Consider the following 18,074-nt stretch of genomic DNA (forward strand, 5'->3'; position numbering starts at 1 on the left):
TACTGTGAGGTTCATTCACGCTTTTAAGAATCGCCAGAATGTTTTTTTTTTGCTTCAGCTATATACAAAATGCAGTCATCCAGAGCAGAAAAAATCTCATGCGTTGTTCTCACAGTAGCGGATTCTCCACCGATTTACTAGACACAAGGCACTTCGGAGGGCAGGTTCAGTAAATCACGGAAAATTGTAGACGTCCACTGAGAAGGCGCCACACACATTGTCGCGCGTCTGTTAAGAATCGCCCACATTTAGCGCAATTGGCTACCATCAAGTTCCAATATCGGAGGATTTCCCAAGATGAAGATGGTGCCGAATAAATGGAGAAGCGCTAAAGCGGCGTCAAAGTAAGATGAGCACTACGCGGGACGAGCGCTGCTCTGTTTTTTGCCATTCAAGAGCAAATGATCCCCGTTGAACAATATAAATTTCCACACAAACCGCCTTGCAACGCGCATCTTCAGAACGTTTGTAAATCGCAAATCATGTCAGTAAAGCTCCAACGTTAAATATTTGTCCCCGAACACTTCGACAAAGTAGTGGAAATATGTGTCAAGAGTACCGAGCGAAAACTTTATGGTTTTGAAGCAATAAATTTATTCGTCTGTATCCTGCTTCCCATTTCAATTTCAAATATTTTATTTCACGTATTTGTACAGAGAAAGCATTGACGTCAGGAAAATCTGGTTCTGATCAAAGCTGCAAGTAGTGAGCCCATGCAATTCGTGAATGCGCAAACACCGACTCAGGGGTTATGAATGAAACTCAACGGGCATGATTCACCTAATATATGCGTACCACAAATTTTGAAAACAAATTTCGTTACCACAGAATCTTCGTGATCTACACAATCACCAAGACGACATTGAAATAAAGAGGCTGAAATAATTTTACCCAAAAGGTAGACCTTTATTTTCTCCGATATACTTTTTTAACGCAATACAGGAACGAGTGCTCCGCTTTACAATGATGGGGAGGCTATTTCATATTTTCATCCTCATGTATATATTGTTGAACAGTGGAATGTTTAAGGTTGTTTGTTTGGTGTCTTGTTTGTCTTAGTGGGGCCATAAATAACTCATTTCGGAGAGGGTTGTTATTTTTCAGTATTTCCCATGTAATACAGGTGGTTTTGTAGTCTATGGCGGCTAAGGTGCGCCATAGTACCTAGCTTTTTAAAGATTGGAGTGGAGTGCTCATTACGATTCGAAAAACTAATAACTCTAAGTGCCTTTTTTTGTGACGGTGATATGACGATATGACGGTGTCTAGATACGATGGATAAGTATACCGGCCGCGACTCTATACAGTATCCTGTCTGTTTTCCTTCCTCCAGTTGTGCCTGGCGCTTAACCTGTTCCCACGAAGAAATGCAGCATTCTTAACGTTTGTAATAGGTAACGTTTGTAATAAAGTAAACGTTTGTAATAAGGTAAAACAGGCTTTTCTCAGCCTCGAACAGATTTTAGTTATATGGGCTTTATAAAATGCTCCTTTTTCCAATGCAACACCAAGATAACATGTTTCAACTTCTGAAACTGTAGATGTGGGTTATCTTACGTTATTTTCGTAATGTGTTTGGTGATGAAAATATAATATAGCCAGTTTTTTTACATTTAATGATAGTCTGTTATCACAGAACCATTCTGCTACATTACTCAGTACGTTATTTGCAGAAAATTTTATCTGCCTAATTTACTTGCCTAAAATTAGTAGCGCTGTATCGTCAGCGTAGATTAACTTGTACACACTGCTGACGGCATGATACCTCCGAAAAAACTTTAGTGCATTGTTACGGACTTTGTACGAGATTACAATGCTGAATACATGAACTTTTAACTTGAAATTTGAAGCCATAGCGTTCGAGTTTGTTTATTAGTATCTCATTATCTACTAACTCAAAAGCTCTTTTTATGTCTGAGAAAACACCGATAAACATTTGTTGTTCATTCAAGCACTTGTTATTTATACCTGTAACGCAAATCGCCGCTGTGATAACTGATTTGTTCGGGAGAAAACCGTAGTGCCTCTGTGTTAAGAAGCCATATTTTATTGAATATTCAGTAATTCACTTTGCTAATAGTTCTTCAAAACACAGTTTAATTATAGAAGGCAGTGGCGGTGGTCGATGACTGCTTAACAGATTCTGTTCGCTACTCGTATACACTGATTTATTTTGTTTTTTTTTTGTTTTTTAGCAAATCTGGGCATTCACCAAATTAGTAAGCAGTACTTAATATTTCAGCTAAATAAGGGCAAATAATGTCGACATTGGATTTCATTGTGTTTAGTTATATCCTGTAACAACCTGCAGTTTTACCAGTTTGTAGTGTTAGGTTTACATTGCTTGCTTCCTCAGTAGTAATATAAAAAAATTCAGAAGAGTGTGATTGATGTGCGGCAGACTTACATTACAACAGGAAGAAAACTCAAGCGCCAAATTCCTAGCAATGCTGCTAAGTGTTCAATAAACGTGTTCGCCAGGCTTAAATTGCAGGGATGGTTTCGCCACACGTCCTTCTCAGCTTGATAAACAGCGGACGAAATTGTTACTTTACGGCTTGATAACTGAATCCATCGTATAATTTACATTTATGCCGATAAAACACCCTTATCTAGCTGCAACTGGCCGCACACCACCTTGAGCATCTATCTATTCTTCACGTAGTCATCATGCTAAAATCACTCATATAGGTGATACACAACTCGAGTTGTACAGCTCATACAGCATAAATGATCCGTTTATGCGATAAAAAAAGGTCGGGAAAAAACGCCATTCCGCACAAAATGTTCGATGTCACCGTAATACAAAGTTTAACTTCGGGGTTAGAGGCGCTCAAGGATACATTCCTACTACTCGCGTACCTTATCACCGACAGTGCACAAGCTGAAGAAATGAAAGCCGTTGGCATAAAACCGCTCCATTAAGCAACGGCGCCGTTCAGCGTGTCTAATAATGTGTCCTCGTCGATGCAGGCCTTCTGCCCACGCTGCGTCACCCATCCAGGAGGGGTCCCGAACGGAGCAGGAAATTGAAGCTCATTGTGGACGGGGCTCTCGGAATTAGCGATGCCCTGGCTCTGGCGCTCGCCTTCTCCTCGGAGCGGGCTTCCGTGGAGGCTGTCACCATTGTGGCCGGAAACGTCGGCCTCGAAAACGCTTACAACAACACGCTGCGTGTGCTCAAACTGTTTGACATGGGGAACGTAAGTGATAGCGCCAAATGACGTGCAGATTAGATTTCCTTCGACCAGTCCCTGGCAGGGCAATTTGAAATCACCAACCAGTACTAACATTAAGTTCGCTAATTTTACTGTAACTTCCTCGAGCGAGGCGGCTAAAGCTGATTAAGAAATTGATATCAACTGTCACAAGATTGATAGCAAGAATTTAAAAAGGTACCTCACCCCAATGAAGCTTCCGTATATCCAGATAATCTTAAAAGAGGGTTACAGGTTAAGGGTTACAGGTCACCTTTGCTGGATAACTGTCCTTCATCGAATCCACCCCCCGGCCACAACACCACATTCTTGCGGAATATCAAAAAATTACTTGAGCGAGTACGTTTACTGTGTCCAATTTTTCCTCAACGTCTCGTTTCGTCGCTAATGACCACAGCATCTGAGCAGGTCTAAATGCCTGTATTTGTCATCCCCATTTCCGGAAGGAAGATGTCAAAGTTCGCTACCTTCGAACTGCAGGTACAGTTAAACCTGGATGTAACGAGCTTCTATGTAACAAATTCTTGGATTTAACGAAGTTTTCCAATTCTCCATTGCCAGTCCCATTGAAGCCCATATGTGTTAGCGACCTCTGTGTAACGAAGGAGTTTTGACGGTTAACTTCCATGTAACGAATTCGCTACGCTGATCAGCGGTTGTTTTTCGCACTTTGTTCCGAAAGAAAGGGTGGAGAAACGGACTAACTTAGCGAACTTCGCCCACGCCGCACACTACTATGTGCTTGCAGTGTGAGTGGGGTGTCGACTAGGTGCTAGTACGGCCGGTCGGCGTGTAGACCCGCGTCTCTACTGACATATGTTGTGCCGCTTTGTTGGTGATGAGTCATGCTGCCAGAAAATAAAAAGTTTTATCTTTTCAAAACAAGCTCGCAAAACAAGCTCGCACAAAGAAGAACGTCGCCGCCTGCTACAGCATCCCAGCTAGCACCTTCTCGAGACTTCTGAGTGCGACAGAAAGCATCGAGATCGTGAAAAGGCGTCCTTTCAGCATACGTTTGGTCCTTCAAACGGTTACTGCACCGAAAAGTGTCAAAACTCATAAGCGATACCTAAATTATGTTTGGCAATACGGGGATGAGTGACCCTGCTACTTTGGGGTACCTTGTAGTGACTAAGTTCGTGGGAAAGCAGCAGGCGCAAATTACTAAGTTTTTCACTTTGAAGTAAATCGATCTTTAAGGGTGAGTTCATCATAACTGATTTCTTGCATTTTGGTTTCGTTTCTACTTCGTTCACGCAAGCCTTAACCTAAAACCTGCAACTAACGAAAAATTTCAAATTTCTGTCAACTTCGTTGTATCCATGTTTAACTGTATTTTATTTCAATCTGAATGTCTATTGCCCAGTATGTGCCGTCGCTCACCAGGACTTTTGTTTCTTGTGAAAACTTCGTGGCAGTGGCTGTGGCCGCGTTGTAACGAATAAGGCTGCCTCGAAAACGCAGGCTGCTGAAACGAACATGAAAGCGGTCATTGTCCTTCTAGTTGGCTTTGGAAAACTCCAGCACCTTTTTCTGGACCAAGAGAATCTTCGGCGAGAAATCATTCACCAGCTAAACGTTCAGTGATTAGATATATTTGAACTCGCTCGCATATTTTTTAAGGCTTGATATTTATTTTGGGATAGAGAAATTTGACGACAAATGTCTATTGAAAATTATATAAGGAATCACCAATGTGGTGTAACATTCAATGTCTTTCAATTCAAGCTTATTATGGTTGGGGAAGAATTGAATGCAGTGTGTTTTAGGTTACTAATATTTTTCTTTATCGACCTCTGAAAGGCCTTTCAAAATTGGGTTGTTTCTTCTCATTTTGTTGTTCACATCGTGAACAACGTTTACCAGCTCTCCGCTTACGCTTAGGATTCGTGTTAGTTTACAGTAAAACATGCATCTCCCGTTGTGGCGTGCCTAAATCTTACTGATAAAAAGAAATTGGCTGCTCAGTCTACAAGGTGCGTATGCTAGTTTCCTTCGCATGCAGTTCCAATATTGCCAAATGTGCAAGAGCTTGAATGCAATTCAGGAGCATTCTCAAAAGCGTTAGCTATTTGCGGAACTACTGAGATTAAACTTCAAGGCGAGATAATACACAAAATATAAAGCCGTAGGTGATCATCGCATTCGTTTCTGCAAGCCCATCTCGCAGCCGCAAAACGTTTGCGGTGCTACGACATTTAGCAGAATCACGATTTGTAATCACGATCACCTTCTGGTTAAAATCAGTATTACTGGAAACCCCAAGGAAGCTCACGTATAGCCCACAGAATGCGAGTACAGAAAATCGTAACACGAGGTAAGAATTCAGCTACGTACAGCGAACATCTGTAAGTTTGTCCGTATGCCCCACAACCGCGCTACAAAATGTAGAGCAATTCTGATGTGTCTACGCACTGACCTTATTCAAGAGGCCTAAAAATTCTGAGTTTGATGCGTCATAAAGCAGGAACTTTAAATTATAACTTCATTTGTCCAGATCAAACGTTCGTACAATATTCTTCAAGAGCAGGTACTCCCAACGTTACCACAATAGCTTCTATTGGAACGTTGGGTTCTCCCATACTCCTCAGAGGTCAGTAGAAATGTTTCTGGCAGGAAGTAGTGCACGCACAACCAGATGTCCTACCATAAGCACCATACCGCTATAGAGCAGGTAAACATACCTGAACGAAAAATACAAAATTTCAGGGTGACCGAACACATTGTGTTGTTAAGCTAGTGATGGCGTTTAAAACCTTGGTGGCATGGAAAACTATCATTTTTCTTATTTAGGTGGGCCCGGAAGAATTAGGCAATCACATTACAGGCGCAGCACAACCCCAACTTGAATTTTTCAGCCCAACTCGAATTCTCGAGACAACTGTGCGCACCATAAATGACAACACAAGCGGAGTACAATCCCTATGGTTTTCACTCGAGCTTTCTAGACTGCACTGCTCCACATCACTTCGACCTCATTATCTTTATTTCAACCGTGGATAGGTCTTTGCGAATGCCAATATTGTAGGCGAACCTAAATGCGCCCTAAAATGACGGGTGCTTTAAAGGCTGCTGGCAATTTAGAGAAAACACAAGGAAGATAGATGTTCTTACCGAGTTCGACATCTTTAATCAAGACGTAACGCTATCGTCACCCCTCCCTGACAGGTGCCCGTGTACAAGGGTGCCCACCGCCCCTGGTTCGGCCGCTGGAAGAAAGGAACAGGTTACTTCGGACCCGACGGTATAGGCGGCGCAAGCGAAAAGTACCCAGTGGCCGACGGGAAGGAAGCAACCACGAAGTCTGCGCACGTCGCCATCAAGGACATGATCAGAGAGAGGTCAAAGGAGCTCACACTGGTGATGCTGGGACCTCTGACGAACTTAGCAAACGCGATGCGTTTGGACGCGAACCTCACCAATGACGTCGCCGGGATCTTTGTATACACTAGCAACCGTAAGTCTGGGCGGCTAGAGCTCTTTAATAAAGCGCGGGCATAGGGACCGCCAGACACCGTCCGTCGAATTAGGGCAACTACTACGTGTTAAAAATAGATAAATTACCAGTGAAACGATTTCCTTTCTGCTGTTGGTGTGTAATCTCTTGGTCTCTTTTTTGTCTGCTCAAAGCTGTTCCGAGAAGCTCCAAGCAGCTCCGTATTCTGTTTGCCCATAGAACGCCTATGACGACAGCAGCTTTGGGGTGTCTGGAGCTGCTCCGAGCTGCTCTGAGCTGCTCTGAGCAGGCGAAAAAAAAGAGACCTTCTATAAAAGTGCGTACAGAAGAGGATGTAGCCAATACCTCTTTAGCAGAATAGACCCCTTCCTGTGATAATTTCTCTACAAAACGGCCTTCATCCGTAGTTTTCGATGCTTCGCATTATACTCCGCCGTTTGTTTCTTTCATTTCAGTGAGCCGATGTCTAACTTTAACTTTATAAGGAAGCGTAAGCTAAAAGATACATGTGTGCTTGGGCGTACTCCCTTTATAATAGCCGCCAAGCGCATGAAAGGCGTTTTTTTGTTCAGTTAATAAACACAAAGCCAAAATAAAAACGCCAGCATGCCCCACAAGAAACTAATAGAGGCTCTGTTTTGAGTTTGATTGTAAAACAGATTCTTATCAGATATACCACCCAACGGGGCAGGAAATTAGTCCATCGTTCCTACTCACGAGCCAGCCCACGGCATCCTAGGCCCGAGAGCGTCAATGATTTTCTTACCGCAGTTCGGGGACATGGAATACGAAGTAAGACAGGCGATGTAATGTTTTCCCCAGAATTTAGTTCTATAGACTTCTCTCCTTCAAAAAAGTCATCTAGCTCCCCGTGCTCTGCGATCAACTTCATAATGAACTCAGGAAAATGATTCTTGTACTTATATTCAATATTACAGATTCAGAAGGCATAGCACCGAGATTAGAGTACCGCTTCCCTTCAGACCTTGATGCAGCCAGCTTCATCTTGGATCGAGCCACGTGCCCCGTCGTTATTGTGGCAAAGGAGGCCACGGATACGGCCTTGTTGCCATGGGTGAGTGGGAGATATCCTACAGTTTCTGCTTCTTCATCAGGTAGGACATGGAACTTTTGAAAACCCGAGGATGACGTTTCGCCACAAAGAAATTTGTAAAAATATAAAGAGATCGCTTCTACGAGACTAAACAACGGATTAGAAATTATCGCTGACTTGCTTGCTTAAACCGCTATAAAATTCTGCAACATTTCTTTATGGTATTGATGGCTTGGACGGCTTTTAGCACGTCTAGAAGAGAGAGAGAACTTTATTGAGCATTCTAGAGCCGCTTAGGCGCATGGAGGGGTGGTGCCCTCTTCTGAGGCCCCATATGTTTTCAGGTACTCATGTCCTCTGGTGATCAGCGCAATATGTTCTTCCAGGGCAGGGCTGGACAACAAGGTCTCTTATCGCTCAGGGTTGACGTGAGGGGAGGGGGGAAGGGTGGGGTGAACTTGGTAAAATTGCACCCTCCTATTATGTGTTGGAGTGGGCCCAGTTTTCTGCAGTTGGGACATTCTTTCTCGTAGCTATTCGGGTAGAAATTGTTTCGGAAATAAGGGTAGCGAAGGGCCCGGCTTGGATTTGTCTGTATATGACTTGCTTGCGCTCTGCTTAGAGAATGGTGTGGCTTAGGATATCGCTTCCTCCCGTCTTTATAGTGATTAACTATGTCCTTGTAGCTTGTTATGGGTTGCTGTTCTTGCCCCGCCCGGCTGATTAGTTCTCGGGCCTGTTGGTGGGTAAATTCACTGCCCTCCACTGAAGAGTGGGCTCGCACCCATATTAGCTCTATTTTGTGGCTGGGTGGTAATTTCTTTTGGGGGATTCTCACTGCCTTATAAGACACCCACCATTTTCTGAAGTTCTTATACGCTTTTTTGAGAGTCCGTTACTATTTTCGTCGCTTAATTGCTATTTCTTCAGCTTCCTCTGGGCTTGGTGATTGAGGCACATGTGATGAGCTCGTCCCTTCGTGTTACTGCAATCGTTGCTCTCATTGAGTTCTTGGAAAGTGAGGCGTCAGTGTACGTCACTCGTGTTTCTTTTATCAGAGACTCGTTTAGGGTCTTGGGTATGCCCTGTCATCTTCCTTCGTTACTGTCCGGCTTCATGTTTTGAGGTAACGGTTTGCTATCCATTGTCTCGGCCCATGCGGGCGGTATAGGGCCTTAGTTTTGGCGATAAGCTTCTTGCCATCCTATTTTAGCTAGGACGGCTCTTCCCGCTGTTGTTTGGCTCAGTCGCACCCTTTGGTTTGATAAGTACGCTACGATCAGTTCGGAGATCGTATTATGCTTGGCCATCCCCAGTAGCTTCTCCGTGGACGAGTGTGTCGGATTGCCCAGCGCGAGCTTCGTAGCTTTTCTAATAACTGTGTCCAGTTGGTCCCTTCAGTTTTTCAAAAGCTCGAAGTAGAGAGCCGAGTAGATGATTCTCAAAATCACGAAGGCTTGGATAAGCCTGAGGGATTCCTCTTCTTTGAGTCCTCTTCTCTTTTTTGTGATCCTTGTAATCATGTTCATGATTTGTTCAGATGTGCTCTTGCGATTTTTGAGTGCGGTTCGGGCTTTACCATTCTCCTGTATTATTAGCCCTAGGATCTTAACGTGAGTCGTGGGTGTGATGCTGCAGTCGTCTATAACTATTCTTGGGTTTATCTCGTCTTCCTGTTTGGATCTTGGCTGTATTACTAATAGCTCTGATTATTGCGGTGAGCAGCAGAGACCGCAGGTCCTGGCATATTACTGGACTGTGTCCGCCGCCCTTTGGAGAAGGTGGAGGCATCCGAGAGGAAACATGAGCTAGCCTTCGCCGTACATAAAATGGAAGCCAAACGCATAAGCAGATATTGGCAAACCTTCTAAAAACGCGTGAGAAGTATCGTAAACTTCAAAGGCAGGGTTTGTGCCTTCGGAACTACCTATGGCGCCACTTTTGTCGCCGGCGGCGTCTAAGAAGCCGTTACTTAATGACTGAAACACCGCGCGTACTTTTAGTTCCTCGTGGCGAAGTGAATGAACATTATCGGCCTCAAGTTCACTATATAAATGAAGCGATAGTACTTTCCTATAAAGAAAAACCATTCCTAAGGAATTTCCTAGTTCTGGCGATTGTTTTCAAGGATGGCTTTTTATCCCTAAATCCAAACGCAGACTTTCAAGCAGTTCGGAAGTTATTTTCTTTTATTTTTGACAAAGGGGGTCGAATATACCAAAAGGCTTAACATGCCTAATGTAGTTTTGCTGGTGGCTGCATCTATCAAGCTTAGTCGCCCTAAAACTTTTATTGGTTCCGCATTTCAGATTTAACAGATTTGTTTTCAGAAAGTTGCAGGCACAGCGAAATTTATACGCTGTAAATACACTTAACCCCCTGCCCCCTCCCCCCCCCCTTCCAAAAATAAAACAAACACGACATTATTACGTTCCGAGCATTCTGCACCATTAATATGCTGCAAAAACCCTATTTTGAAAGTAACGTCGCAGGCATACATATAAATAAGAAGTAATGGAAAGTAGTGTTCTACAGACATGCAGAAAGTGTTCCCTGCTGTTTGGATAATTTGGATAATACCTAAAAAGCTGGATGGATATAACTTTACCTCCTACAAGTTGTCACGGTTGATTGAAAGCACAAAAAATAAATAATGTGTATAATTACTGTGGGCTGCAGTCCATTCTGAAAAAAATTTGAAATAATGAATCGCAGGCTTTCTCTGTCACTAAAAATAAAGGCATGCAACCAGCGCGCACTTCCGTAGGTGAATTAGGGGGAAAAGCTTGGAGACGTGCTTAACGTCTGGAAAGAAAACTTAGCTCAGCCTATCAAAGGAAAAAAGCAGGATAAGAATAGCGCTTATGGATAGGAAACGACCATCCTGTATGCGGGTGAAACCTCGTGTGGACGATATCTTAGCGCACATTAAGAGGGAAAAAGCGGGATTTCACCCCGCCCGTAACACGGTAACGTAACAACGGATGGATCATCAGGGTAAGAATAATTACCGAGACGGGGAAAGTAATAGGAGATAGAGAACTACATTGCAGTATCACATAGAAGATTCGTAAGAAATAAACAGATTCGCTGTAGCAGCGTTAGAAAGATTATGGGGTGGACGACCTGCATAATAAATAGACTGATGACTATATGGCAGGGATGGGGATGGTGCGAAAACAACGATGCGGAACTATCAAAGAGCAGCTCTATAAATATTATTATTGTGAAGGCAATATCACAAAACCGCTTTGCAGAAACTAGTAACGATCTGTAAAACATCTTAGTCCGCGGAGTAACTGTGTACAATATTCCTGTATAAAAACAACTGTTCCCTGACCTGATGTCGTATAGTGCGTCAGCTTTCTCGGCCTGTGATGCTAATAAGCAGGTCTTCACATCTAATAGCGGGATAAAATTCGTAGTAGCATAAAAGATTACGCAGCATACTGTTTTCGCGCCAATGTGCAAACTGCGTCTACGCATCCGTTCTGTCTTCCGTCCCCATCATCACATTCCGACTGGTTTGACACGGAATGGGAGCCTCTACAAGGAGTTCGTTTTTAAAAGCAGAATGACTAAGTTATCAGCTGTTAACAGATAAATCACTGATAGGCGTTATTTGAAGCTGTACTTCACATAAGCATGCAAATGTTCTTGGATGCTGCTGCGTGACTCACGCAATTTCTGGCCAGGTTGAGATAACGTAATCAGCTCTCTTCCAAAAACGTTATTTGGCACTTCAACGTAAAGCTTTGACCATGGAGCTTCTGTTATTGCGAAGATAAACGAAATAACTCGAATACTCAGTCAAGAGTCGATACGTGATTTCAGATTAAGCAGCGTAATTACGCACCCTGACGAATAGCGGTTCAGCTTGGCTTTTGTCTGTAAACTTACGGTAACTCGCATAACGTGGTGGTCTGTTAGCTGTTATTCTAAGAAAAAAAACTTTGTCCCCGAGCGCCATATGACTCAAACAGTAGGTTGATATATTTTGTTTTGTTTTGCATGAAGGACGTGTACGACGAACTGACAGCCCGAGATTCCACCATGGGCGAGTTCCTTCTGGACATCACCAATTACACCGTGAACTGTTGCCTGCGAAGCATTGCACCCGGTTTCCCCTTGGGTGGATACTTGACCATGCTGGCCGCACTCTACCCGGAGACTGTCAACGGAACGCTTCAGAGCGCTGCCCACTTCAAGTTTCACGATGACAGCACCCAAGAAAAGATGGCGCGGTACTCGCGAGTCCCCATGGGGCCGCACGGCAAACGTCACATCACAACCGTCGAAAGCTTTCACATTACAAAGGTCGTTGAAGGTTTCAAGGACGTCTTCGGAGGAAATGATGTGTGATTGCGACGTCCAGGACGCTGCTGGCCACTTTATCAAACTGTAGTGGAAGCTGCCATATACCGTTCAGCATTTTGTACAATCTACGCTCGTGATTGGGTTACAGCGAAAGAGGTAGCGATGGCTGATAAAGACGGCGAACTTTTGCCACGAGCGAAATTGCTGACTATCATTGTTTGCCCGAAGTTATTGTTGGCCCATCTGCCTGTGCACGCAAGATACAGTGCTGAAATGTACTGCAATTTTCGCTGTACCAGTTCTACGCACCATAAAAACTACTTGTTGGAATGTCTTTTTAACCTCCCAAAACCCCATATCAGTGTCAGCACTTCGTTTTCTTTGCGCATGTTGGTTTCCTTCTCGGTGTTCCGCTTCATATCGCATATTTATAGAAAGAACAGTAACAAATCACGCTGCTTTTCTCTGTTTTTATTCTAATTTCTTGTCATAAAGCCACGCTCTTCGGTAGCAGCTGCTTAGCATGCTTTTTGGACCCGAACGAAGAGGTAGAGATTTGCAATGTAAAACGAGCGATTTTGAGCCATACATACGTAACCACTGTACTCTAAGAAGCCCCTGTAAGAGGTATTTTCCGCAATGCTCCAGAATGACCACTTGAAGTGGCTTAAAGTGCGAATTCCATGAATGATGATGTACAACATATGAGTGGACTTTAAAAATGCATGTGCGCAGGGCCAACACGCACGGCATGAAAGGCGTTTTGCACGACTCATTTTGCGTGCTCAGATGTGCTTTTTCACTCAAATTGCACGCTCGGCCACGTCATTCACTATATTTGCATACTAGGCCATTGCGATTGGTCATTCTGGAGCATTGTGGCGAAGACGCCCTTGGCGGACCTCTTAGAACAGAAGGTTTGAAGATGAGCTCGTTCGCCCATGAGGGGAAAAAAACTGTGGTTGATTCCTCTCTCATAGGAATCGGCAAAGCACGAAAGGGAAATATGCAGCGAAACCTGCAGCGACGTCCTGCTTGCGGGTCGCTTCAGGAAAGGTGCGACCACTACCACTTCGGTCCTGCTCCGTGGGGTATACGGCAGACGGTTGCGTTGCGACGAGCTCAGCTTATGGAACGCGAGAGGTAGTATTTGTAGCATGAACCGCGCACACGCGAACGTGTTCCGCTGCCCGCTGGCGTTTCTCTTTGCATCTAATCAGTCGGCGTTTGCGCCATTCGCCCATCGGCGTCTCTACGACGCAGCTTACGCCAACTATCGGCGCTTGTTAGCATCATGATGCACTACTTCGCTTCACCTCTCCTAGACGGCAGCACCATCCTATTTAATGATACTACAGTGGCTACTTGGAGGAAAGAAAAGGTTAGGAGAGGCCCTGACGTCACATTTGTGAAGCCGAGTCCCGCCATGACTTGAGCCCACGGAGCCCAGCACTCTATCCCATCATCCTTTGCTGTCTCCGGTTTGATTTGACTAACATGGCGTCGCCCTGCCCTCCCGCTTCGAAGCGAAAACAGCTTCGTCGCTAATTCCTCGGTGCGATGTCATCTTCTAAGCTGTTGATTTCGCCTTCAATTTGCCCATTCTAACCCTCACCCAAAGTTTCAAGGCAAAGGCTGCTGCACCCCGGGGATCCTTTCCCCCAGGGTGCTCCAGCCTCACCCGATCGCTGACGGCTGGAGCGCCCCACGGAAGTGACGTCACCTGTTTTTTGTTATTATTTCTTGGATTTGGTCGTTCTTGTTGATCGCCGAAACTAGTACCAAGTACCATGCCGGCCGTGCAAAGTGGCCGTGCCGGCACTTATGTTTAGGTCGGCTGTGCTTTTCATTGTTTACGCGCCGTAAGCGCAGGATGATACCTCTCCTCCTCGGTACATCGGCTGTCGTTCGGTGTTGTGTTATCTACGGTGCACCTGCGGGAAAGGAAGAAAACCAGTGGAGGATTCGGAGGGTTGTGTTGCACGTTTAAGTTCGCCGGCTTTTGTAACCGCACTTCTTTCTTTCTTTTTATTTTGAAAGGTGTGTGCTCGCGCCATTTCACGCCATTAGGTTTGATCTGCTGTGGCTGAATAGGGAAGAATGGGTCTGTGTCCTCAAACGTGGGCACTGGCTGAAGAGCTAGGCTGCCGGCAAAGGTCTAAATAGTGTTGCACGAAGGCTGCTTGCGCTGCCATTTAGATCATAGAATCTGTGGATTTTGTGGGGAGAATAGGCGGAAGGAATACCTTTAAAGGCCCTCATTTGACAAGAGTTCTCTTGGGCCTAGATTAGTGGTACCAACTGGATCTTCCGGCCATTAAATAAGCTTATTTAGGGGCTCTTGTGCACTCTAGTACGCGCCGCTGAACACCAGCGTTTTTGTCCGTATAGTTTTGGCCCAGCAGCCTGAAATGTTTTGCAACCTCACCATACTTTCTGTGCATAGAAAAACCAGCAGGTGCCTTATTTTGGGGGGGTGAAATCAGCACAGCTGGTACAAAAGAGGCCTGAATTAAAGTTTATTGGATGTTACAAAAAGATGTTTGGAGTGAACACTGTTAATGCCTCTTTTCGTTTTGCCTACAACTTTGTATATTTGGTCATGTTGTACCAACTCTTCCGAGCTTCCAAATTTGCAAGGGATACACTGCAGTGCTACAAGTACTGATCACAAAGTGTCAAAAAATTTGGCTTTTGGCTTCCCATTGCCACCCTTGTTAGTGATGGCCTGGGAAGAACCACGCCGAAGCAGGATAGCACCGACCAATCCAGGAGATACACTGTACTTCATTTCACCAACTTCATACACCGTTGTAAAATTTGTGCTCGTAATCAATAAACAGCGAGAGCACAGCTCTGTACCACACGTGACACGCTGGTAAGGGCAGCAAATGTAGCGCCAACAATGGTCTTTCACATAAACTGTGCCCACAGCTCCTGTCAGCACCAAATTGATAACAGCGTTGTTGCACATAATTACGTATACAAACGTCATGGAAGTAGTGTTGCTTCTGGTCATAGCAGCAGCTGTCCAACAGCCCACCACTGCAAGTGCTGAAGAACCGGCCAACCATGTGACGTTTGCAGTCCAAAAAAAAAAGCACTTAGGCCTTCGTTTTCTGACAAGCAGACTGGATACTCATCACGCTGAAGCTCCCCCGCAGTAAGAGCTATGTGTAAGCATCCGTACGTGCTGCCACGTGCAGCCTGGCAGCACGTGGCAGCAAGGTTCCATTCTGCCAAGGTGCCGGTTTAGCGCCGTGGTGAGAGGATTTGGCTGCTGCTCTGGCGAAATGAGTTCAAGTCGTACACCAGTCCATACATCGGGGGCCCCGCCGACGGCCACGTATATATACGGTCACTTTGCGCGTTTGATGTTACACCTTCGTCTTTAAAATTGGTGAAACTTGCACTAAGTGACACAAGGCGAAGCTGGAGGATTTCTTTTTATGTTAGCACTGAATGACACCAATTTATTCACGTGTTCCGTCGTCGCCGTCACTTCTCACTGTGGCAGTAGTAGTCATCGTCATATCCATCTATCTTCCGCATGCATGACTGGCTGACCCGGATCGTTTTGTCCGCGGGCTTTCCCATTCCTCCAAGAGTGGAACGCGACGCGCTAGAACCGGCTTCGCGAGCTGGGCGTCTGCGAGATGTCTTGTGCTCTTCCTTGTGCCGCGGACGCACGTGACTGTTTCCTTGGTATTTTTGCGAGCACCACGCGCAAGCCAGGACGATGCCGGACGCTCATCGCAAAACGCGTGGGTGGTAAACGGCGGGAGTAACTATGACATGTTTTCTGATGGCGCCGTGCACATTGTTGCTGGCCTTCAATTTATGCACACGGAAGGGCACTCGTAAAAACTTATGCGGAATTTAAGAGCATTAAATGTATTTAATGTCAACACAAACACCAATCCAAAGTAGCAGCCCATGGGCTGAGGTGTTGCACTACTGAACACGAGGCAGCAGGTTTCCTGGGCATACCAGTTTTTGGGAAGGAGGCGGAAAACACAGCTGTCCGTGAGTAAGTGATCTTGCTGTCGATTGAACACTTCCAGGTGGTATAAGTTTATTCATTGCCCTCCACCATGGCCTGCCTTATTCATGGTGCTGCTTCAGAACACTATGCTACAAACTTATCTTTTGGGTCTTAACACTAGCAGCATTTAAATGAAACATCTTTGACAGTGTATAACTGTTCTTGAATAATTATTCATTTTATAATGAGCACAATAGCAGTATTTTCATAAAAAAGAACTGCAGCTAAATTATAAATCCTAATTGTTGTATGCTAGTAACATGTTGCAAGAAAATCGAAAATGTAATAGTTATATCCGTTCGCTCACCAGCTGTACAAGTTGTACCTGTCCCACGAACCTTCAAATGCTGATTAGTCTCATGGCCAACACATGAGCCATACATGCCCTTCTGTTCCCAAAAGGACTAAACAAACACGCAACCTCCAAGAAAACACATCAGGCATTGGGAAGAAACATTTAAAAATGACTCACTTTATTTGATCGACAACCAGTACATTTTCCTTTTATAGCCCACAAAAGACCATTGCCAGCACTGCATTAGGGCTTAAGCACTTTTCTGCAGTTGGATTTGGCAACAGGCAGAATGCACCATTATGTACTGGAAACACACATGACAAGCCACAGCTTTGACCAGCCCATTGGTTGCACTGGGTGTCAAGAGATAAAAAGGAAGAACCACGCCAAATGCTTTAATGTATGCACGTTGATCAAACATTAATTCAGAGTGTAGAAAAACATCCCTTCCAGCATGTTCAGCTGATCAACCAATTTATGACAGCCTTATCGAAGTGAAGGCAAGAACGAGTGCGTGGCAAGATTTAAATGTGGGCTTTAAGAACTGTAAGTTGTCTGTAGGCTGTCTGCAGTCATAATTACTATTGTGCGCCAAACACCCTAGTACACTGAGTGCAGTGAACTTCAGCAATGATAGTAGTCATAAGTAATTTTTATCGTATGTTGACCGTTGCGAATCCTAGTAAACTGTTACAAGCACCTGGCATGCTGGCAAGAGAGAGGTAGAGAGAGTAAAAGATTTTTGAAAGGAGAAGAGGCCAGCATTAGAATTTGAACTTGGGCCTGCTACTTAAATCCCGCTGGGGCATGGAAGGTACTGAATACTGAGGGTATGAGAAATGACAGTGAAATCAACCAATGAACTTTGTACACTTAAAGCATGTATAACATGCAATGGGGCGCAGAAACAGACTAATCACTGTATAATTCGCATAACATATTTACCGACCATAAAAAAAAGTTTCGCAGTTTGTGAAATTTCACCACCAATACCCAAAAGTCCAGACAGGACAAGCAGCGATTTGACCGCTCGATCTTGCTTCTTCGTGTCAGCCCACGTGCCCAAAATCTTTCGTTCAAACAGAGGGTAAGCGTTCAAGCGTAGTAAGGCTGCTTCAAGGTCTTTTCACCCACTAGTATACCTTGGTCAAACACTATGCAAATGATCAATTGTCTCTGTACAGCCTTACACAGAAGGCAGTCTGGGCTGTCCTCGCGTCCGATTGTGTGCAGATACTTTCAGGTCAATGCTACTTCAAGCCGCAGCCTGTGTAGCAAGTTTTCATTGACTTCGGTGAAGTTGAGGGGCATGAGCGAGCCAGAACCTTTGCTCGGGATCAGTCCTGGGGAGCTGTTCCTGTCAATTTTGTGGGTCAGACCAATGCAAGGCAGCAGCTTGTGCACGGGCTCTGTAGAGTATTGCGTTGCTATCTTGTCTTACGATGGATGTAGCCAAGAGAGGGTATATCCTTTAGCAGGCACAAGGCAGCATTTCCTTCCCAGAAAATTAGTTGTATAATTTTAATTACACTAGCTAGTTTCGAATAGTTCTTGCAAACAAAGAGCACGACTACCAAGTGTAACAAAGGGAGGAGACAGCAACGACTTCCAACTAGTGCCTTGTCTGAAACCTATGACCCATATAAATACCACATGCACTTTATAACAAACATAGCAAAAACAGCACA

General features: G+C 44.6%; 1 protein-coding gene across 1 annotated transcript; it reads left to right on the top strand.

The window, feature by feature from the left end:
* Nucleotides 1–1,138: 1,138 nt before the first annotated feature.
* On the top strand, nucleotides 1,139–12,091 carry LOC144146209 (nucleoside hydrolase-like). Its single transcript, XM_077678173.1, has 5 exons — nucleotides 1,139–1,160; nucleotides 2,974–3,203; nucleotides 6,387–6,675; nucleotides 7,614–7,750; nucleotides 11,747–12,091. The coding sequence occupies exons 1-5, from the start codon at nucleotides 1,139–1,141 to the stop codon at nucleotides 12,089–12,091; spliced, it is 1,023 nt and encodes a 340-aa protein (XP_077534299.1).
* The last annotated feature ends 5,983 nt before the right edge of the window (nucleotides 12,092–18,074 follow it).

This window comes from Haemaphysalis longicornis, unplaced genomic scaffold (assembly GCF_048455015.1).
Source record: "Haemaphysalis longicornis isolate Haplotype H1 unplaced genomic scaffold, Haemaphysalis longicornis Haplotype H1 scaffold_7, whole genome shotgun sequence".
Lineage (NCBI taxonomy): Eukaryota > Metazoa > Arthropoda > Arachnida > Ixodida > Ixodidae > Haemaphysalis > Haemaphysalis longicornis.

Excerpts from the sequence above, each read along its gene's own strand:
- LOC144146209 (XM_077678173.1), top strand. The coding sequence starts at position 1,139 with ATGGCGGCTAAGGTGCGCCATA. Across the intron at positions 6,676-7,613 it reads CTTTGTATACACTAGCAACC|ATTCAGAAGGCATAGCACCG; the intron begins GTAAGTCTGGGC and ends TCAATATTACAG. Across the intron at positions 7,751-11,746 it reads ATACGGCCTTGTTGCCATGG|GACGTGTACGACGAACTGAC; the intron begins GTGAGTGGGAGA and ends TTTTGCATGAAG.